Genomic DNA, 21,520 nt, shown 5'->3' with positions numbered 1-21,520 from the left:
TTTTTATCCCTAAATTAAATGGTTCAAACTTTTTTATTATAATTTTAACCTTTCTTAAATATTAATAATTCGATTTAGATAGATTTATGAAATAAAAAGAAATAATAATAATTAATATTGAGTTGTTAGCATTACCTTAATATAATATGATTGGGAGTCTATATTATTAAACTGGACTGTTTATTAACAGTCCCAAAAATATATAAACCGATTGAATCAAAATGAAAAATTAATTAAATCAACTGTCAAAACATTAAGCCGAATATTTATATTTCTTTTAATTTTTTTATTTTTTTATAAATTTAATAAAACGAAACAAATTGATTAGACTGAGACCACCAACCCGATTACAAAAACATTACATCTAATTCTCGCACCAATGTTAAATACTATAGACACATATATAGTGGCCGGCATCTGGGCATTTTTGGCTTCTGCCTTGGATCATTGTCTTGCAGCCGCGAGAATATTACTTTAAATATACATGTTTTTATTATCATAAATTCATCAATTATTAGTTCGCTAAAAGAAAACTAATGATAATACAAAGTGAAAGATATTCACTTGTACTTCAAATCACGTCCTCCGTCAAGATTTAATAAAATAAAAAAAACAGCCAATCTAAAACCATAAATAAACGTTTCCTACACTTGCTTCAGTGTTTTACATTCAATGATGGAATGCTCCGGCAACATAACCATCTCAAATATAGCACATTGATTCAGGGACACCAATGAAAGATCAATCTACCTATGCAAATGACCATAGACGACTAGACGAGGCAAGTTCCATTTGAGACTGAAGGGAAGTGGCAATTCCCTTCAGCTATATCAGCTATACTTGTTTTGCAGCCAATGCTATAACCAGGTAGAAGAACCATGATTAACTTGAGAAGATAACTGTCTATGAGTATCAAGCTCTGCAGCTAAAGCTAACCATCCCAGAAAACTCCCCATTTTAGGCATACCACAAAGACAACCCCAAAAGAAAAACCCAGAAAACCCCTCATTTTAGGTACCCAGAGCCAACACAAACAAAGAAAGAATTCCTTAAAAACAAACTCTTTTCTATATCATCTTGGTATAGATGCAGACACTATGAAGAAAGGCGAGTTCAGCATCCCAACTTTCAAACTCAAGTAGAGAACTCCCAACTTATTCTTTATGTTGAAAAAAGCAGAAAGTATCCATCCTTGTAACATTCTAATTCTTTTTGTTGTCTCTTTTAAAAGTTTGCAAAGAAATTATTAGATGTTTTAAGGACATTAAAACATATCAACTTCTGTGGAACAGATATAAGTACCTGCCAGAAGCATTTGAAGCAGCTCCTCAATCCTTTAAAGATAAAAAGTTAAGAAATGCCACTAGAGTTTGAGTGAAGTTGCATCAGAGCTGGAGAGAGAGATTCATTCAAAGTTTCAAACAATAGCAAATAGCCAAATAGAGATGATGCCAAATGGGACCCACAATCATCTAGTATTGAAGATCCCATAGCCAGCCAGCAAAGAAGTAAATCCCGGGGGAGTGTAGAAGCAGAAAAACACTGAGGCAGACCCAGAAAACACCTCAACACAAAAAGAAAAAGAAAAAAAAAGCATGAATTTTTAGCAGAGTTCTTGGAATGATTTCTCAACAAAATTTATAGACATCATCTTAAGCTTCTTCTTTCCTAACAGAAAGGACTATATAGCATATATAAAGCAAAGAAAACCAACGTAGAATGTAGAAAAACGGAAACGAACTTATCCAAATCCAAGAGGCTGAGGGCGTTGCCCAATTAAAAACAGTAGCACTGAAGTCCAAACAAACTAAACATTCTTGATCTCAGTCTCCTCACATAAAAGCTACATCCTTGTGGTACTTAGCTCCTGCTGCGATGGCGGTCCCTTACACCATTTCTGCACCAAATTCAGTAGAAATATTTCATGCTCATATATCATAAAGCAAAAGGCCACACAATGCAAAAGTAAATTAAGACAAGCATGGCAGTAAGCATGATCAAATGTATAGGGCAAAGGACGGATAACAAAATCTCAACCGGTTCCTAGTATGAAGTTTATTGATGAAAAAGATTACTACAAGGCCCATTCAGCTCTTGTATAAAGTTTAAGGATCTTCACCCATTAGCATATGGCACTTCCTCGCGACCGCGGTATTGGGGAGACTTGCTGTAGTTACGCCCACGCGGAGAGAGACTGCGGCGTCTTGGGGACCGTCCACGAGGACTGTAGCTTCTGCATCAAATTGCTAAGTGTCATCCAATCACATACAGATAACAGACTTCAATCAATCATAAAGATAATCAAAAGATAATCAATGTTAGCATAGGAGGCCTTACCTGCGACCATAGCTTGGGCTCCTACGATATCTAGGGCTGCGGCTGCGATGTCTTCCAGAACCACCACGTGTGCGGCATTCTCGAGCAAAATGACCAGGCTCACCACATTCATAGCACTTCAAATCAGAACCACCAGAGCGTCCACGACCGCCACCGCCACCACCACCACCTCCGCCTCCACGTCCACCTCTGCCTCTAGAGTTATGAGAAAGCTCAACTCTCCAGCCATTCTTGCCTGTTCCAAATACAGGGAATAGATTGCGACTCTCAAACTAAACTCATGCTCATTAAAGATGCCATTATGAAAAAGAAAACAGGGGCTTGCTTTTAGATGGATGAAAGAGATAAACACTATGATCCTGCCAACAAATTTTACAGACTGCCGCATTAATATAAAACTAAACAGTCAAGAACAATAGAAAAACAAATTGTATAGGGAAAAAAAAGCCAATTACATATTTTATTTGGTCAGGGTAAAGACCAAAGGTCTTGAGCAAATATGGGCAACATTTGCAACATAGTTTGTGATCTAACAGCATAAACAAACTTCCTCCACAAAATAGACATGAAGATGCGGACATGGAAAAATATGTTCTTTGTAAAGCTCATCTGATTCTGAATAAACATAGACTTCAAGGGGCGTACCAAAATTATAATTTTCATTATAAATCTTTCTTATCAATTAGGAAAGAGAAACCCCATAACCAATGTGTTATCTTTTATTACATGAAAGGCTAGTATTCACAGGTAACTAGACAAAACATTTAGGATGCAATAAATGTCATCTTCATAAAAAAGAAGAAATTGTTGGAATACCATCTAATTCACGAATGGCATCCTCAGCATCTCTGTGATCATCAAAGTCAATGAAAGCATAACCAGGAGGCCTCCGAGCAACCCATACACTAAGGGCGGGAAAAGAAAGAACATCAAATGAAAAGGTCAGCATTTGGAGTATTATGAAAACCCGAATCATGTTAAAAGCAAGAGAGCAAACAAGGTTATACCTCCGAATAACTCCAAAGACACGAAACTCATCTTCAAGATCCCGCTCCGAAACTCGTGGGTCTAGGTTACCCACGTACACGCGAGACATCGTGTGTGTTTTTTTTTTTTGGGGGGGGGGGTTCAAAAGAAACCTACGAAATAATTCTCACGTCATTCATGTTTCAATTCAACACCCAACAAATCAACCAGAAAAAGGGTGTTCCCAGATTTTATATGTATGTATATATATCAAACAAACCAAATCAAGATTCAGAAAATATAAAAGAAACTTGAAAATCAAATTAATTTGCAATTCCTGACGATATTTAGAGAAGGAAGAGCGAAAAGATAGAGAGATCTGAAGCTCACCCTGGTGAACTGCGCCAAAGCAGAAGCAATAGCAGTAGCGGTAGCGAAATCAGCTGCTTCGGCTTTTTGATTTTTAGGGATTTTTTTTAGTATTCTGTTCAATGGCTACTACCCTTGCTTTCATAAGGGTGTTTTTATATTTGGGTTAATTCCATTAAACTTCCTCAAATTATGACTAAAATTTTAAATTAGTCTTTAAATTTTAAAATATTTTAATTGAATCCTCAATGTATAAGTATCCTATTAATCAAGTCATTCTGTCAGTCTAATTATTACATTTACCATTATATGTCAGCTCAAATCTACTTTAAAGGAATTTTAAAATAGAAGATCAAATTGTAAATATGTGTACCTATTTCAAGAACAATTTGAATTTAACATATTTATATATAATAGTCCTCTTAAATTTTATTGACACTATCTATTTTTTTAACAAATTAGATCGAAATTATCTCTAAATATCCTCACATCAGACTCCAATTGACATTCAATTCCTAATTTTATAGCTAAGCTACAATATTAAAACATTTTAAAATTTAAGGATTAATTTAGAATATAAGCAATAGCCTGAGGTCATATGATGGAATTAACCATTATATTATCCCAGATTTTGGAGGGTCTATTTCATCATATGAGATCCAGTCCAAAACAGTATTGGGTCCATTCTATCCTTGCTTGTTATATGGCTTAAAACTAGTATTCAGCCCATAAAAAGATTGCACCCATTGCAAAATTAAAAAAAAAAACAATCTGAAATGTAAAATAAGTACTTACTAATATAAAATTAAAAATTACCAATCAAGAGAGGTCCTTGGTTTTCAGTATCCAGATTCGAGAATCGTGCACAATTATATGTGTAGATCTCTAAATCTTATCATGTGCGATTGTTATAAGTAGATTTTAATTCAGTTAGTTCAGTTAATTTGTTGATTTTAATGTAAATTATATTAGCTTTTAATTTGTTTTTGATGTAATGATTTAATTCTGCATTGTGACTACTAAGGTAATCCATTTGTAACAGTTTGATACTTGTGGTTACTTGAACTTATAGTTATACTTTAATGGCACGTTTGGTTTACTGTAATGGAATAGAGTTAGAATGAAATAAAGTTGTAATCAATAATTCAATTGTTCTATTGAATGGAATAGAACTGTAATATTATTATGGTGTTTGGTTGAATAGAATAGATATTATAAAAGCATAAAGAAAAAAAGTTGAAACGATCGGAGAACTTTTAACAAAATATTTTTAGTTAAATGATTATTGTTATTGTTATTAAAATTTAATATGATTATTATTAAATATAATTTAATAAAAATAATATTATATAATTTAATAACATTCTTAATATAATTATTTTATATTAAATTACATTAAAATATTTCGAACATTTTATTTTTATATTTTTCTGAGTCCAAAATTTAAAGGATAAATCTAAAAATTAATTTTGTTAATTATTCAATGTTGTATGAAATAACTATTCTTTAACGATACCAAATAATAACTATTACGGGAGGACAAAGAATATGAAATGAGTATTACGTTTAACTAAACAAATAAATAATTTACCCTTTATTGAATAAGGGGAGACTGCTATTCTATTCCCCAACCAAGCATGGCGTAATTGTATTATACTTGTTATGTTTTCAAAAGAAATTTAGAAATCAATAATCATTTATTTAAATTTTTTATTTGTAAGTTTTAACAATATTAATATATTTATTTTATTAATTAATAAAAATTAAATTTACGATAACTATTAAAATCATATACGAATAAAAAATTAACGCGTGTTAACATGGAAACAATCACCTTAAATATTTTAATAAAAAAATCCATTAAGAACTCAATTAAATATTTTTAAAGTTGAAGGGTCAATTTAAAATTGGAGTTAGGGGCATTTATAAGAATTAACCATTGTCTCTTTATCTCCGTTGTATTTTTCACTTCTTCCCATAAGCCACAGCGGGGATAGAAAAAGTCGTTCGTCATTTTCTTAAGCTAGCACACGTCTACAGTGCTTCTACGTCTTTTACTTTTTATACATTTTTATAGATCATATTCCCTTTATTTTACTTTAGGGTTCTCTTTTTCCGATCTTTCTTTGAAATTTGGAATCCAGAACTCACCGATCCAGCTCAGCTTGCCGGTTCAACTCGACTCTCTCAACCAACTACTGTTCTTCTCCATTTACGAAGTGAGTTGTTCTTACTCGCTTTCTCCCCACCTACTTTTCGTGTGTGTACTCTTTCCCTTTTTTTTCTGAGGGGGTGTTAATTTGATGAGATTTTAGTAAAGAATGAAAGAAAAAAATGAGTGATTTTTCTTGCATGAATACGTGGGAAATTGATAAGATCACGCATAAAAAGTAAACAAGGGGGGAAAACCCATTATTGTACTGCTTGTAGATCTTCAAATTTGTAGTATCAGTTCATTCGTATTCGTATTTACAAGCTTGGATTTTTCGGGTTAGGGTTTTTCTTTGGGGATTAAGATGGACCCATCTGGTATTGGTAATGATTGCAAGAACGAATTTTGTATTGATAATTTGATAGCTGCAAGAAAGTCACTGAAGCTTAGCTTAGAGAAATCAAAAACCCTAGGATTGGCTCTTGAAAAGGCTGGACCTAGGTTAGAGGAGATCAACCAACGATTGCCTTACTTAGAAGCTGCTGTTCGCCCGATTCGTGCTGATAAGGATGCACTTGTTGCTGTCGGGGGCCATATTAACCGAGCCGTGGGCCCTGCTGCGGCAGTGCTTAAGGTTTTCGATGCTGTTCATGGACTTGAAAAGTCCCTACTATCAGATCCCAGGAACGATCTTCCTGGGTATTTATCGGTGTTGAAACGCCTTGAAGAGGCCTTAAAGTTTCTGGGTGATAATTGCGGATTAGCAATTCAATGGTTGGAAGATATAATTGAGTATTTGGAGGATAACAGAGTTGCTGATGGAAGGTACCTGTCGAATATGAAGACCTCTCTCAAGGGCTTAAGGGAGTTGCAAAATGACGGGGAAAGAGTACATCTTGATGGTGGGCTTTTGGATGCTGCATTGGATAAACTGGAAAATGAGTTTAGAAGACTATTGATGGAGCATAGTGTGCCACTTCCAATGTCATCACCGTCACTAGGTGAACAGGCATGCATTGCACCATCGCCCTTACCTGTGACTGTTATTCAGAAGTTACAAGCGATTCTTGGTAGGCTGATTGCTAATAATAGACTTGAGAAGTGCATTGCAATCTATGTTGAAGTTCGCAGTTCAAACGTCAGAGCTAGCTTGAAAGCACTTGATTTGGATTATCTTGAGATCTCAGTTTCAGAGTTCAATGATATGCAGAGCATAGAGGGGTATATAGGACAGTGGGGGAAACATTTGGAGTTTGCAGTAAAGCATTTGTTTGAGGCGGAGTTCAAGCTTTGCAACGATGTTTTCGAGAGGATTGGCTTGGATGTTTGGATGGGTTGTTTTGCAAAAATAGCTGCACAAGCTGGTATTCTTGCATTTCTTCAGTTCGGAAAGACTATTACGGAGAGTAAGAAAGAACCTATAAAGCTTCTCAAGCTACTGGACATATTTGCATCTTTGAACAAATTGAGATTGGATTTCAATAGGCTCTTTGGGGGAGCAGCATGTATTGAGATCCAAAACCTGACAAGAGATCTCATCAAGAGGGTTATTGACGGAGCAGCCGAAATTTTCTGGGAGATCTTTGTTCAGGTGGAATTACAGAGGCAGAGCCCTCCTCCTCAGGATGGGAGCATTCCGAAATTGGTGAGTTCTATAACTGATTACTGCAATAAACTTCTTGGTGATGATTATAGGCCGATCCTGACCCAAGTTCTTGTCATTCACCAAAGTTGGAAGCATAAAAAATTCCAGGAGATGATCCTTGTAAATGAGGTTTCGAAAATAATAAAGGCTGTCGATTTGAATTTGGATACATGGATGAAGGCGTATGGTGATACTACCCTTTCTTGTCTTTTTGCCATGAACTGCCACTGGCATCTATACAAAGACTTAAAGGGAACAAAAGTCGGAGAGCTCATGGGAGATTCTTGGTTGAAAGAACATGAACAGTACAAGGAGTATTATTCTGCTGTCTTCTTTAGAGAGAGCTGGGCTAAGCTCCCTGTTCATTTAAGCCGTGAAGGGTTAATTATGTTATCAGGCGGCCGTGCCAATGCTCGTGATCTTGTAAAGAAAAGGCTCAAGACTTTTAATGAAGCTTTTGATGAGATGTTTAGAAAGCAGTCTGGTTGGGTTATCCCAGAAAGAGATTTGAGGGAGAAGACATGCCAACTAATAGTGCAGACGGTTCTACCTGTTTATCGAAGCTATATGCAAACTTATGGGCCATTAGTAGAGCAAGATGCAAGTTCCAGTAAGTATGTAAAGTACACAGTGCAGGGGTTGGAACAAATGCTCCATTCTCTTTTTCTACCGAGGCGGGAAAGGTACGGCAGTTTCAAAGGTAGGCCAACAGGCAGCAAAATTGATAATGGGGTAGATCTTCGCCGGACTGCATCAGCTGTTGCGTGATTGTCCAATCTATTTATGTTGCGGTGGTTAAAATGTTCATGTTTTAGAGGTTTAATCTTATATCTTGTACATATCAGTGTTCTTAGGGCGGAGGTAGAACTATTCTCCATCATTCATCCTTTGCCCTTGGACAGCACATGCTTTGGACATTTGACATTTCATTACTCAAGGAATTGCCAGAATTTGATGTGTGAAGCAGATTTTGCTTTGTCAACTGTAAAGCAAATGTGGGGTGGGATTGGGGGACATAACAAGCAAGAACAGTGTTGGGTTGGTAGATAAGAGAATAACATCCAGGTATAGCATTTCAAGTTTAATTTCATATTTATGTTTATTTAATTATATAGTTGATAGCTTGTTTGGGATAAAAGCATTGTAATTTAGTGGATTTCATGTACAAATATTGTGACATAAAAAGTGGAAACTGAAGGGGCTAGCTGTGATTAATTAATTTATTAAGAGATCAACATTCCCTAAAGAATCAACTTGGATGAGATGCCTTATTATTTTGTGCTATTAGGATAGGGTGTACATGTCCTTGAGAACTTACCTTCCTCAGTTCCTCTGCATTGGGAATAAAGTGTTCGGCTGTTTCTTGGATTATTTTTACTTATTGGAGAATAAATATAGATGTTCCTTCTTCGAATTTATTTCAGCATCTTCTTTATCCTGTTCTTTCCCTTTCTTCTTCTACCATATTTTGGAGCTGTGCTTTTGTTTTGCTCATATCCTGGCAATATTAACTTCCTGTATCCTGCTGATGTATACATACATACATACATTATTATTTACGAGTTGGTGTCACGAGTTGTACTCAACATTAATCTAACTTTACGAAATTATATTATTATTAGGTGTTTTGTCTTTTTAAGATAAATCTGTTTCAAAATTATATTGTATTGTGTTATTATATAATCCTCTATTTGTCCTTCATATCAAATATAAATTGTCCATGCAGTTGTTTATTCACGTATTTGTAGTCTAATCTATGTGTTTAATACCTAAATTGATACTGGCTTCACAAAAAAAAAGATATGATGAACATAATTTCGAAGATTCAATCAATAATTTCGAAGATTCAATCAAAACATTTTAAATTTTAAAATTTAATTTAAAATCTGAATAATTATTTAGGGGTATTAACTCTTTTATATTATTTCAAATTCAAGAGGCTCTAATTCATCATATATCAAATCTAGTCCCAAAGAACATTGGGTTCATCTATTCCATGCCTATTATATAACTTAAAACTAGTGTATCAATGCTGATGAAATGAGACAACTTTAGAGTTGGGTGGCCAATGTAAAATCCAAGTTTCATATGCTATATGCACACACCTCACAGGACTACCTCCCTTGTTCATCAAACAATTATCCTTTATCTTACAAGTTCTCTCTATCATTTGTGCGTCTCATTTACATGTTGTTCTTACATAATAATTTACAATCAGAAAAAAAGACGTAAATATCATTTATAAAATCCTCAAAAGCTTACGATTACGAGATTTTTCTCTTTCTTTCTCCCTATCAACAATCTCTCTTCCTCTTAAACTTTTATAATACATCGTATGATTCTCGATCATTTAAATGAACTGTCATCAACTGCCATGATCTCAATCTAATATCAATAATGTTTAAAAAAAAAGTAAAGTACAAAAAATTGACAAATTGATTCAGTGGTGAAATTAGGGATTTACAATGGCCCCAACCCTCTGGAGTTATTTTAAATTTTTTTAAAATTTTAAATTAATAAAAATAAAATTACATTTTAACTCCCTACAATTAAAAATTACAAAATTATATTTTTTATATCGTAAAAATTACAATATAATTTTGATACCCAACAAAATTTTTAGTTTCACTTTTGATTTGATTAAAAGTTAAATGTAATTATTTACAAAGGGTAGTAATAATTTTGGAATATGAGTTTGAGGTTGGGCAATGGTTTTATTTATTTCACCACACAATTTCCATCATTAGCTCTGATTATTTTTCGACTTGCATTTGAATATTGATAAACCAAGAGAGTGATATACTGAGATGATGAAATTGCAGTAAAATGGAGTCAATCTTTAGTATGACATGAAGACAAATATACTGTGTCCTGAAGCTATAAATGAACCAAACACGATTCCATAGGCAAACCATTGGCGGCGATTTCTACAATGCTAATATATATTATTCCTTTTTTAAAAAAAAGGGACAAATTTTTTAGATTATTTATACTCTCTTATTTTCACTTTAGGGTTTCTCTCTTGGAAATTCGGAATCTAAAACTCACCGATTCAGATTCCACTCCAGCTCAGCTCTCCGGTTCACCTCGCCTCTCTCAATCAACTATTTCCGGAGTGAGTTTTTCTTACTCGCTTTCTCCGCCATTCACTTTGTTTTTGGGTTTAATTTGGTGCGAGTTCGGTAAAGAATAAAAGAAAAAAAAAGAGAGTTTTTTCTTAATTAAATTCGTATAAAATTGATCAAATCGCCCAAAAAAAGTAAGCTAGGGAAAAAAACCCCATTGCGGTATTGCTTGTAGATTTTCAAATTTGTAGTCTCAGTTCACTCATAGTTATAGTTGCAAGCTTGGGTTTTTCTGGTTTAGGGTTGTGATTAGGATTTTTCTTTGGGGGCTAAGATGGACCAATCTGCATCTGGTAACGACTGCAAGAACAATTTTTGTATTGATAAATTGATAGCTGCAAGAAAGTCACTGAAGCTTAGCTTAGAGAAATCGAGAACTCTAGGATTGGCTCTTGAAAAGGCTGGACCTAGGTTAGAGGAGATCAACCAACGATTGCCTTCCTTAGAAGCTGCTGTTCGCCCCATTCGCGCCGACAAGGATGCACTTGTTGCTGTCGGGGGCCATATTAACCGAGCTGTGGGCCCTGCTGCGGCAGTGCTTAAGGTTTTCGATGCTGTTCATGGACTTGAAAAGTCCCTGCTATCAGATCCCAGGAACGATCTTCCTGGGTATTTATCAGTGTTGAAACGCCTCAAAGAGGCATTAAGGTTTCTGGGTGATAATTGCGGACTGGCAATTCAATGGTTGGAAGATATAATTGAGTATTTGGAGGATAACAGAGTTGCTGACGGAATGTACCTGTCAAATTTGAAGACATCGCTCAAGGGCTTAAGGGAGTTGCAAAATGATGGGGAAAGAGTACATCTTGATGGAGGCCTTTTGGATGCTGCATTGGATAAACTGGAAAATGAGTTTAGAAGACTATTGACGGAGCATAGTGTGCCACTTCCAATGTCATCACCTTCACTAGGCGAACAGGCATGCATTGCACCATCGCCCTTACCTGTGACTGTTATTCAGAAGTTGCAAGCAATCCTTGGTAGGCTGATTGCTAATAATAGACTTGAGAAGTGCATTACAATCTATGTTGAAGTTCGTAGTTCAAATGTCAGAGCTAGCTTGAAGGCACTTGATCTGGATTATCTTGAGATCTCAATTTCGGAGTTCAATAATGTGCAGAGCATAGAGGGGTATATAGAACAGTGGGGAAAACATTTGGAGTTTGCAGTAAAGCATTTGTTTGAGGCAGATTTCAAGCTTTGCAATGATGTTTTCGAGAGGATTGGCTTGGATGTTTGGATGGGTTGTTTTGCAAAAATAGCTGCACAAGCTGGCATTCTTGCATTTCTTCAGTTCGGAAGGACTATTACGGAGAGTAAGAAAGAACCTGTAAAGCTTCTGAAGTTATTGGATATATTTTCATCTTTGAACAAATTGAGATTGGATTTCAACAGGCTCTTTGGGGGAGCAGCATGTGCTGAGATCCAAAACTTGACAAGAGATCTCATCAAGGGGGTTATTGACGGTGCGGCCGAAATTTTCTGGGAAATCTTTTTTCAGGTGGAATTACAGAGGCAGAGCCCTCCTCCTCAGGATGGGAGCATTCCAAGATTGGTGAGTTTTATAACTGATTACTGCAATGAACTTCTCGGTGATAATTATAGGCCGATCCTGAGTCAGGTTCTTGTCATTCATCAAAGTTGGAAGCAGAAAAAGTTCCAGGAGATGATCCTTGTAAATGAGGTTCTGAAAATAATAAAGGCCGTTGATTTGAATTTGGAAACGTGGGTGAAGGCATATGGCAATGCTACCTTGTCATGTGTTTTTGCCATGAACTGCCACTGGCATCTATACAAACATTTAAAGGGAACAAAACTTGGAGAGCTCATGGGAGATTCTTGGTTGAAAGAACATGAACAGTACAAGGAGTATTATTCTGCTATCTTCTTAAGAGAGAGCTGGGGTAAGCTCCCTAGTCATTTAAGCCGTGAAGGGTTAATTCTGTTCTCAGGCAGCCGTGCCACAGCTCGTGATCTTGTAAAGAAAAGGCTCAAGACTTTTAATGAAGCTTTCGATGAGATGTTTAGAAAGCAGTCTGTTTGGGTTATCCCAGAAAGAGATTTGAGGGAGAAGACATGCCAACTAATAGTGCAAACGGTTCTACCAGTATATCGAAGCTATATGCAAACTTATGGGCCACTGGTAGAGAAAGATGCAAGTTCCAGTAAGTATGCAAAGTACACAGTGCAGGGATTGGAACAAATGCTCCTTTCTCTTTTTCTACCGAGGCGGGAAAGGTACGGCAGTTTCAAAGGCAGGCCAACAGGCAGCAAAATTGATAATGGGGTAGATCTTCGCCGGACTGCATCTGCTGTTGCATGATTGTCCAATCTATTTCTGTCGCGGTGGTTAAACTGTACGTGTTTTATAACTATTCTTCATCATATATTCATCCTTTGCCCATCAAAGTTAAAACTGTGTTGGGTTGGTAGATAAAGATAATGATACATTCAGGTATACCATTTCATGTTATAATTTCATATTAAGTTTATTTAATTTAGTTGCTAGCTTGTTTGGCATAAAAGCTATGTAATTTAGTGAATTTCATGTATAAATATTGAGGCATAAAAGTGGAAACTGAAGCGTTAGCTTTGATTGATTAATTTATTTAGTGGTCAATATTCCCTAAAAGAATCGACTTTGATGATTTGATGCCTTACTGTTTAATTTTATTAGAATGGGTGCACATGTTCTTGATAAGTTGAGTTCCTCTGTATTGGGAATGAAGTGTGGGCTGTTTCTGGCATTCTTATTTATTCAAAGAATAAATATAGTTGTTCATTTTTCATATTCATTTGAGCATATTCCTCCCCTTCTCTTTCTTCTTCAAGCATAATGTGGTTTTCAAATTTAGGACCTGCCATTTCGTTTTCTTCTTGGCAATGCTGGCAAATTATGTATATACAATAGTCACAACTCACAATTCAATTTATGTGTAACTTTTTAAAAATTTTATTTTGAGTTTAAATTGATTTTTATAGATTTTATATAATATATATAAAAAAGATCATCATAATATAATATTTGTTATTTCATAAAATAAAAAAAAAGGTTTTTAGTCATTTTCTCAACTAAATTCGTATTTGATTATGACATTAACACATCCACAGATACGCTTAAATACACTAATTATAAATATGTGCTTAAGGGTGTACTTAGTAGAGTGGCAAGAGTATTGGAAAGGTAAAAAAAAGTTATAGGGTAGAAAAATAGAAATATGAGAAATGTATCTTTTGTTCTTTCCATAGGTATTGTTTGGTAGAAAATTTTTGAAAGAATTAAGTAATTTTCTTTTTATAACTTAGTAGGTTGAAAAATACAAGTAAATAAAATAAAATATTTAAAAATATATAATTTTGAACTAATAAATATCTTTCTTTCATTTTCTCCCATTTCATCGATTCGATTTTGAAAGATTGATTTTTGTACTTCATAATTGAAAGTGATCATCTCTTCTTTCTTTTTCTTTTTCACTTTTCTTTTTTACTAAGTATACTCTAATTTTTTTTTCCATTTTTGCATTCTAACCAAGTACACCTTAATGGTCTTGATTGATTTGATTATTTTCTCTTAAAAATTTTAGAATTTAATCTATAGACAATAAGGCGATTAATAAGTAATTATAAGAATTAATTTAATTCAACTAACGAATCTAACCATAATACATAACAATGCGATCACATGTAGGAAACTTGAGCCGTGTGGATAAGTTCTCGAGAACCATTATGGATGATTTAAGGCTTTCGGTAAAAGATGGAAATCACACACATGAGGCAGCAAAGAGTGCTGGGAAGTTAACACAGAGGGTTTTTTATACAAATAATAAAAAAAAATACGAAAATGATATGAGATAATAATTAATTACGAAAATTGATTGTTTTTGAACAGTGAAAAACGGTGCCACTTAATTGGTTGGCCGTACAACCCTACTTTTTCTACAATCATCATCCTGTCATTGGTTTTGATGACCAACTAGATGCTTATTCTGAACACTCGGTTTATTCGTTAAGTCCTTTCCCTACAGTAAGTCAGTTGTCCAAATTGATGGAACCTGATTGTATGAGAAGTATTCGCAGTTGCATAAGATTGGACAATGATTATGGAAAAAGTAGGGTGATGCCTCCAACCAATCAGGCGACACCAGTGTTCACTGTTCAAATAGCCCATTTTCATAATTAATTCTAATTTCATACCATTTTCGTTTTTTTTTATTAGTAGTATAAAAAATCCTAAAATAATAAACAAGCAAGAAGATAAATAAAAAAACATGCCCGTTATCGAGAGTACACTGAGAAAAAATGGGAATACATCCAAAAAGAAAAAGGTTAAATGAAGAGATTTATTTATTGAGCCAATGGTCCTGGAAAGGTCTGAATGAATTCAATATTATAAAAAAATCAGCATAAAAATGATAAAAGGCAGTATTTTAACCATTGCTCAATGGGGGCCTTTTTTGTCTTCAAATATGCAACTCCAAATACAACAAGGTCATCAACTGTGCTACTACCGCTAGATACAGAAAGCACAACAAAAATGAAGTGTGGTGGCCATCTTTCCAAATGCGAGAACTAATATACCTGCAACTTTAAAACATGAAAAAAAAAATATACTATTAAAATTGGGATTTCAATGGGGGATGGAGGCACCAAGTGACAGATTCAAAACAAGAGCGACTACCAGTTTTGGGAGAAAACAAATTGATAATGTTGAAATACTGCAAGCAAATCAACTGCCTCCCTTTTGTTTTAAAGTGATTTTATCCCCAAGACTAAGAGCAATTCCTTGGGTCTTGCTCCTTATCCTGATATACCCACTAAGCTTCCCGTCTGCTTGTTTCTCGATACTCAAATTTACCAATGCATCCTCCCCAAATACGCTTTTTGCGTACAGGTTAGCAGCCAGGAATCCGCACTCACCATCTAGCGCAGATCTGAAACACAAACCAGCCAGAAAAAGGGACAAGAAAGAACACATTAATAACAATGCAGATGATCTATAAGGGAGCTAAAATCAACAGCAACTCCTGATAAAAGGTTTGTTGGCGCCACTAAACCATAAAGAAATGTACTTCGGAAACAAACATACTACAAATTGACCATAATAGATTCATTAAGTTGATTCGCAACATACTGGCCTATAAGTCATATAGCATGCTGTAATGTTAATATTGTGCATTGTAGAGCATGGTATGCAGAAACCAAAACCTGATCGGTTTATATTTTAATCTATATTCGTTTCTAAATAAGTCAAACTTACGGTGCAGTGAGACACTTCATGTTGATGGACTTGATAATATGGTTAAGGAATTCCTTCTCATCTTGAATTACAGTGTTAACAGCAACCTGAATCACAACAATAATGAAAATTTAAATATAAACATCAATGGGTAATCAAACACCATGCAAATGAATGTGAGCAACTTATAAAACTGAGCTAATATATTTTAGCAAACTGAACAAGTCAAATTTACTCATACTAAGGGCATCAATGTTGAGCCTAAAGGAAGCTGATATTGCAAGTTGCTAATTATAAAGATACCTTATTTTCCCACTCAAATTCTGCCCACATAGTTCTGAATGCAGTATCACTACAAACGGCAGGAGAGATGTAGTCCATGATATCAATATGAATGTCATTAAGAACAACAACAGTTCTTTCGAGCACATTTGAAGTCTCGTAAACAATATTGCCAAATATGACACCAGTCTCAGTTGAAGACACCTTGATGTTAGCCTTTATTTGCTTGCTAGATTCAGGAGCGAGGGTATAGTTTTGTGGACGCTCAACAAGTTTCAGATCACCCATGGTTGCCAACTCCAAGCACAAATTCTGAAGAGTTTCCTTGGTTCGATTAATAACAGTGACATCAAGAACAATATCATAGTGATGGACAGTCACATATGCTTCAGCATATACTGGGTCACTAAATCCAGTCAGTTGAAGAATGCGATTAAGCTTATTTGCATCATCTGCATCCTTGACAAACTCTCCAGTTGCACGTTTCAAATCATCTTGGACCTCATCCTCCAATTCAAGCTGACTCATTCCCTGGAAGTTAGCAACTGAAACTTTCAGATACTAGCACTTAAATTCATGACAAATCCAAGGAAGAATCAATTTATGTGTCAAAGCCAAAAGATCCGGCATAACCAAAAGGGGAAAAGGAGATAAAGCAGAACATTCTATCAAAAGGAACCAAAAAATGAATGCTAAAATAGAATACTAATATGACCAGATATGAGCATGACCAACTTGGCACAAACCAAAGATGTTAACTTACGCACATAAAATGATGACTATAAATTGTTTTCTCACCTTGCGACTTTTTAAATGGTAGAAGTCAATGAGGTCATCTGGTTGTGCATGAGAAACCTGAGCCTTCGCCTTTAATTCCTCAGTTTCTCTCAACTGTTTCTCTGAAAGCATTTTAACAAAACTCTGACGGCAAGACTGCAACCATATTTTCCTGATCTCATCACTGGTATTGCACAATAATCTCATGCAGAGAACAATCCTATCATACGAATCATTATCAATTGGGTGTGGAAGAACATGAGACTGTCCTAATTGCAGCATAGACACCAAGATCAGTAATGTCTGTGTGGTTGCTTTATTAACTTCAACTTTGGACGGCTGCACCTCTTCTAATCTCAAAACAAGTTTAGTCAGTGTGCAAGCAACAACTGCCCCGAGGAAAAAATCTCCAGTAAGGAGAAGAGACCTGAGATTCCCAGAAGCCAATGATCCCTGAACAATAGTGGGAGGGGAGAAAGCTGTCTCAGAGGCAGCACTCTGGGTTGCATAGGTACCATCAGCCAGAACAGCTGGTCTCCTGGAGGAGATGGTAATGGAGCTTGCTTGTGGAGTTTTCTTTGAGGCATCAGTAGCTTCTCCTTCCTCAGAAGCAGAGTAGAAAGGTAGGTCTCCAAGACACTGCTTGATGGTTGCTATGGCACTCTCAACTTCAGACAGTGAAAGGCAATACTCTCCAATAATCCAAAGGGCACAGGAGCAAACACGTGCAGCTCGGATCTGATAGAATGTGTCCAATAGCCTAGTTATAATGGACACCCTAAGTTTAGGGTTGGTTTCAATTATTTCTCGAACAAAAACTACAACATCAATAGCAGAAGCAACATTACTGTCTCCCAAGAAATCCATCAGCAGATGCACAACAGTGCTTGCAACTTCTGGGAACTTGATTGCACATGAATGAATAGCTTGAATGAGCATTTGTCTATATTCTCCATTCTTCTCAAGTTCTCCAGTTTGAGTCTTCACAACTTCCTTCTTCAACAAAAGAACAACCTCATTGATATTTCGTGGAGTTATTAATTCAAGAACAATATCGAGCGTCTTCCTCTGGATGTCAAGATTTGGACTCGAAAGTGCCCTAAGCACATCCATGATTAAATCAACCATAACATCTCTATGAGAAGATTTGAGCTCATTCAGCCGATCTAACACAATAAGCTTGACATTGTTGTCACTTTGAGATAGAAGAAGCTGACAATAAGTGTTGGCAGCAGCCTTAATAGCAGAGGGAGCAGATGAGAGAGAAACAAGGGTGCCAGCACACTCATAAATAACTGCAGTTGATGGGGAATTTAATAAAGCTATAATAATCTTAATATATTTTGCTTTCTCCCCACGGTTTGTTCTGCAAACCTTACGAATCAACTCCAGTACAACCATCTGAAGCAATTCACCCCATTCAGAAACCCTATCAACATGGGTCAAGAGGTAATTAGTGGCTCTTTCCTGTGCACAAGTAAATAGCATAAGAAATGCATTTCGCTTGGCAGATGGATCCTGCTCCGTCGAAAGGACCTTCTCAATCATATCAGGTGCATCAACCAAGAGCTGATCACCTTGTGGGAGCTTATATATGGACATGACAGCTAATATAGCATTCCTCCGAATAAATGGATGTCGGTGCTCAAGATTTTGTAGAACTGATGGGATTAGTGGTTCAATAATCTCTGTCTCATTCAAGCGGCAGAGAAACCTCAAGGTCACACCACGAATATATTCATTTGGATGTTGAAGATTGTTCCTCAAATTTTGGCAGATCAATATCATTTCAGGTAATACCCTCCCCTTTGCATCAGTTTTCTCAATTATCTCCAAGTATAGAAGCAAAAGTTTTTGGAAAGTGTGATCCTCTGAAGGCAAAACATATCTGACAATGGTGATAAAAAGCTGGGGGAGGGTCTCGCCATTCAACAAAAGCATAATTGCTTTCTTCATGGCATCAACCTTTGCAGAAACATCATTTCCTTCAAGCGCTTCCTTAATCTCATTAGCAATTGCAGGTGTTCCTTTGTCAAAGTGAATAAGAAGAGTGCATGACTTCTCCATTTCTTACTTGTTTTCTAGAATTAGAAAGAACATCAATGAAAAATCACATCATCAACAAAAAACAAAGTATAAAATGTATACTGCTATTGATGATTATCAAAGCCAGATTAAAATAAAGCCATCCCAGCATAACACAAGCATCTATAACATGAAAATTATAAAAACATAGTTTATACAAATCATTCAAGGTCTTAAACAATACCATCTCTCAATTAACTCCACATGCATAGAACATTATTACTACAGGATTTGCAGACATATCTTGCATAGAACATTGCTTTTCAACTCTTTTAAACAATAATGAGCATTTATTAATGCATGGTTTAGAATAAATTCTGCTTGAGATCTCACATGAAAGCTCTACTACATATATTTTTGAATTGCATGCTCATACTAAACGGGAGGAGCTATCAATCTTCGCCATTCCTAATTCATAGGAAAATGCACTATATTTACAACCGATACAAATATGTCCTAATGCCACATTTGACATAGATCAAAATAAAGAATCATGCTCATTTTGGCTTAATTATTAATAGAAAATCACTGCCGGTCAGCCTACCGAGTAAGAAAACGATAACATCCATCTGTTTTCATCTTCCTAATTCCAGCATTAGTGCTGACATTGCCAATTAAAATCAAAACATAACGAATTTAATAACAAAATACATTCACACTGCGAAAGCGCGGCCAAAAGAAAAAGGAGGCAACTCATTCAAATCCACAAAGCAGAATTCTCTTCGCTATATTTATTACAGTGTGTGAAGCATTCAACCAATTTATCAAATCAATAAGGAACAGCACATCCAAAACGTAAATCCAACTGTTGCAGCTTCGAAAACAAAAGATAAGAATGCCTCCGTTCGATTTTCCAATAAAAAGAAACTAATATAGTAAAACGCAATACAAAACCGAGGAAAGTAGAAAGTAAATCAATAGATCGGAAAATTGGAAAGATTGAGAGAGAGAAACGAACCTCGAACGATCAGATCCGTCGAGAAGAGAGGCCGCTTATTGAAGGTGAAGCAGCTTTTTTTCTTTTCTTTCTTTTTTTTTTTTCTTCTTTTTCAGGGTGGAAATGGGAACGTTCTTCAAAATAACATCATTTTTATTTATTGAGGGGAAATGAAGAAGACGGATGCGCTCAGATCTAAGATCTACTTTGAATACTGTAATTTCAATTTATATTTCTCCCTTTTTACGGGCCTTAACTACTGTGTGAGACGAGGGCTTTTGTTTTTCTTAACCAAAGGAAATTGAATAAAAAGATAAAGGTTAAAATATGCATTTAGTCCTTAGACCTTGACAAAATTTGAGATTTAGTCATTGTACTTAAAGGACTTAAAAATTAAGTCCTTCTACTTTTCTAATTTAAAATTTTCAGTCCATTCATTAATATTGTTAGTATTTTCCATCAAAACTTGTTAATTTGAGATGTTGATTAGGCTATTTTCATAATACATGACATATGATTGAACAAAAATAAACATATTAAGTTGACAAATTTTGACAAGAACTACTAACAATGATAATGATTGGACTAGCATATTTAAATTTAAAAATAAGAAAAATTAATTTTTAATTTTTAAATATATGGACTAAATCTCAAATTCTATAAAAGTACATGCCCTGACCATATATTTAACCAAAAGATAAATACTAGTAATTTGGTAACCAATGAAAATTGAGGTGTTCAAATAGTTGATTAAATCATCATTCGAAACCAACTATTATTAATTGAATTAACCTATGTTCGAATCGAATTAATTCGATTAGTTAATCAACTTAACTTAAATTTGTGAGTTTTTTTTCTTTCAGTTCAAATAAGTTTAAAACATGATTACGAATACAATGATAATATTCTTTTTTAATTAAAACAGTTTAAAAGAAGATGAAAATAACAAATAATACAATAAAAACATTAAATTAAAAGCATTACATTAATATTACTAAAAAAATACATTAATATTATTTTCATAATATTTTGTCTTTGACCCATTATATCAATATCAATAGTTATAAGTCCACTTCACTATATATACTACTATAGATATATATCATGCTTACAAATATATAATATATATTATTAATTTCGATTAATCAATTAATTTCTTGATTCAATCGGCTATTCATTTTCGAACTAAATTAATTGATAATTGAATATTTACAAAAATTTTAATCAGTCCGAACAAATTTAATTTTGCTGGTTGATCGATTAACTGAATCAATTCAATTCAGTCAATTAATTTAGTTTTAATCGAAATATGTACACCCTTAGCCCATAGTCCACTCTATTGATAAAGTAAAGTATATAAGAATTTATTGTTTTACAGATCAATACATGATTTATTCGAGAGTTTTTAAGTGAAACTACAAATATATGTTCTGTCAATTATAAAATATAATCAAATCAATATAAAACGCCCACAAAAAAAAAACTAGCATATAACCCAAAAAACTTATCTATGACTAGAAAATTTATCACATGCTATGCATGTGAAAACCACATATTTAGGATATAGAGGTGTGTTTAAAAATAACATACAATAAAGGGATAACTTTTA

General features: G+C 34.7%; 4 protein-coding genes across 5 annotated transcripts; 2 read left to right on the top strand and 2 right to left on the bottom strand.

The window, feature by feature from the left end:
* Window positions 1-1,600: 1,600 nt before the first annotated feature.
* Window positions 1,601-3,807, bottom strand: LOC107893476 (serine/arginine-rich splicing factor RSZ22). The gene is made up of 6 exons (XM_016818479.2): window positions 3,694-3,807; window positions 3,345-3,476; window positions 3,154-3,242; window positions 2,338-2,572; window positions 2,120-2,233; window positions 1,601-1,897 (listed from the first exon to the last, which is right to left on the bottom strand). The coding sequence occupies exons 2-6, from the start codon at window positions 3,431-3,433 to the stop codon at window positions 1,861-1,863; spliced, it is 564 nt and encodes a 187-aa protein (XP_016673968.1). The 5' UTR covers window positions 3,434-3,476; window positions 3,694-3,807; the 3' UTR covers window positions 1,601-1,860.
* Window positions 3,808-5,637: 1,830 nt separating this feature from the next.
* Window positions 5,638-8,883, top strand: LOC107893477 (exocyst complex component EXO70A1). The gene is made up of 2 exons (XM_041085583.1): window positions 5,638-5,891; window positions 6,168-8,883. The coding sequence occupies exon 2, from the start codon at window positions 6,189-6,191 to the stop codon at window positions 8,235-8,237; it is 2,049 nt and encodes a 682-aa protein (XP_040941517.1). The 5' UTR covers window positions 5,638-5,891; window positions 6,168-6,188; the 3' UTR covers window positions 8,238-8,883.
* A 1,364-nt stretch (window positions 8,884-10,247) lies between these two features.
* LOC107893478 (exocyst complex component EXO70A1) lies at window positions 10,248-13,198 on the top strand. The gene has a single exon (XM_016818480.2). The coding sequence runs from the start codon at window positions 10,869-10,871 to the stop codon at window positions 12,915-12,917; it is 2,049 nt and encodes a 682-aa protein (XP_016673969.2). The 5' UTR covers window positions 10,248-10,868; the 3' UTR covers window positions 12,918-13,198.
* Window positions 13,199-14,920: 1,722 nt separating this feature from the next.
* LOC107893479 (coatomer subunit beta-1) lies at window positions 14,921-20,150 on the bottom strand. Of its 2 annotated transcripts, none has more exons than XM_016818481.2 (6): window positions 19,933-20,150; window positions 16,911-18,970; window positions 16,134-16,643; window positions 15,852-15,937; window positions 15,273-15,525; window positions 14,921-15,178 (listed from the first exon to the last, which is right to left on the bottom strand). In XM_016818481.2, the coding sequence occupies exons 2-5, from the start codon at window positions 18,954-18,956 to the stop codon at window positions 15,321-15,323; spliced, it is 2,847 nt and encodes a 948-aa protein (XP_016673970.2). In that variant the 5' UTR covers window positions 18,957-18,970; window positions 19,933-20,150; the 3' UTR covers window positions 14,921-15,178; window positions 15,273-15,320. The 2 variants fall into 2 exon arrangements, with proteins under 2 accessions (XP_016673970.2, XP_016673971.2); XM_016818482.2 differs by having other exon boundaries at window positions 14,921-15,172.
* Window positions 20,151-21,520: the final 1,370 nt, after the last annotated feature.

This window comes from Gossypium hirsutum, chromosome A13, assembly GCF_007990345.1.
Source record: "Gossypium hirsutum isolate 1008001.06 chromosome A13, Gossypium_hirsutum_v2.1, whole genome shotgun sequence".
Classification (NCBI taxonomy): Eukaryota; Viridiplantae; Streptophyta; class Magnoliopsida; order Malvales; family Malvaceae; genus Gossypium; species Gossypium hirsutum.
This window is presented reverse-complemented; position numbering and strand designations above follow the sequence as displayed.

Excerpts from the sequence above, each read along its gene's own strand:
- LOC107893477 (XM_041085583.1), top strand. The coding sequence starts at position 6,189 with ATGGACCCATCTGGTATTGGTAATGATTGCAAGAACGAATTTTGTATT.
- LOC107893476 (XM_016818479.2), bottom strand. The coding sequence starts at position 3,433 with ATGTCTCGCGTGTACGTGGGTAACCTAGACCCACGAGTTTCGGAGCGG. Across the intron at positions 3,243-3,344 it reads GTCTTTGGAGTTATTCGGAG|TGTATGGGTTGCTCGGAGGC; the intron begins GTATAACCTTGT and ends TCCCGCCCTTAG. Across the intron at positions 2,573-3,153 it reads TGCCATTCGTGAATTAGATG|GCAAGAATGGCTGGAGAGTT; the intron begins GTATTCCAACAA and ends TATTTGGAACAG.
- LOC107893479 (XM_016818481.2), bottom strand. The coding sequence starts at position 18,956 with ATGGAGAAGTCATGCACTCTTCTTATTCACTTTGACAAAGGAACACCT. Across the intron at positions 15,938-16,133 it reads AATTTGAGTGGGAAAATAAG|GTTGCTGTTAACACTGTAAT; the intron begins GTATCTTTATAA and ends GTTGTGATTCAG. Across the intron at positions 15,526-15,851 it reads ATGAAGTGTCTCACTGCACC|ATCTGCGCTAGATGGTGAGT; the intron begins GTAAGTTTGACT and ends TTTGTGTTTCAG.
- LOC107893478 (XM_016818480.2), top strand. The coding sequence starts at position 10,869 with ATGGACCAATCTGCATCTGGTAACGACTGCAAGAACAATTTTTGTATT.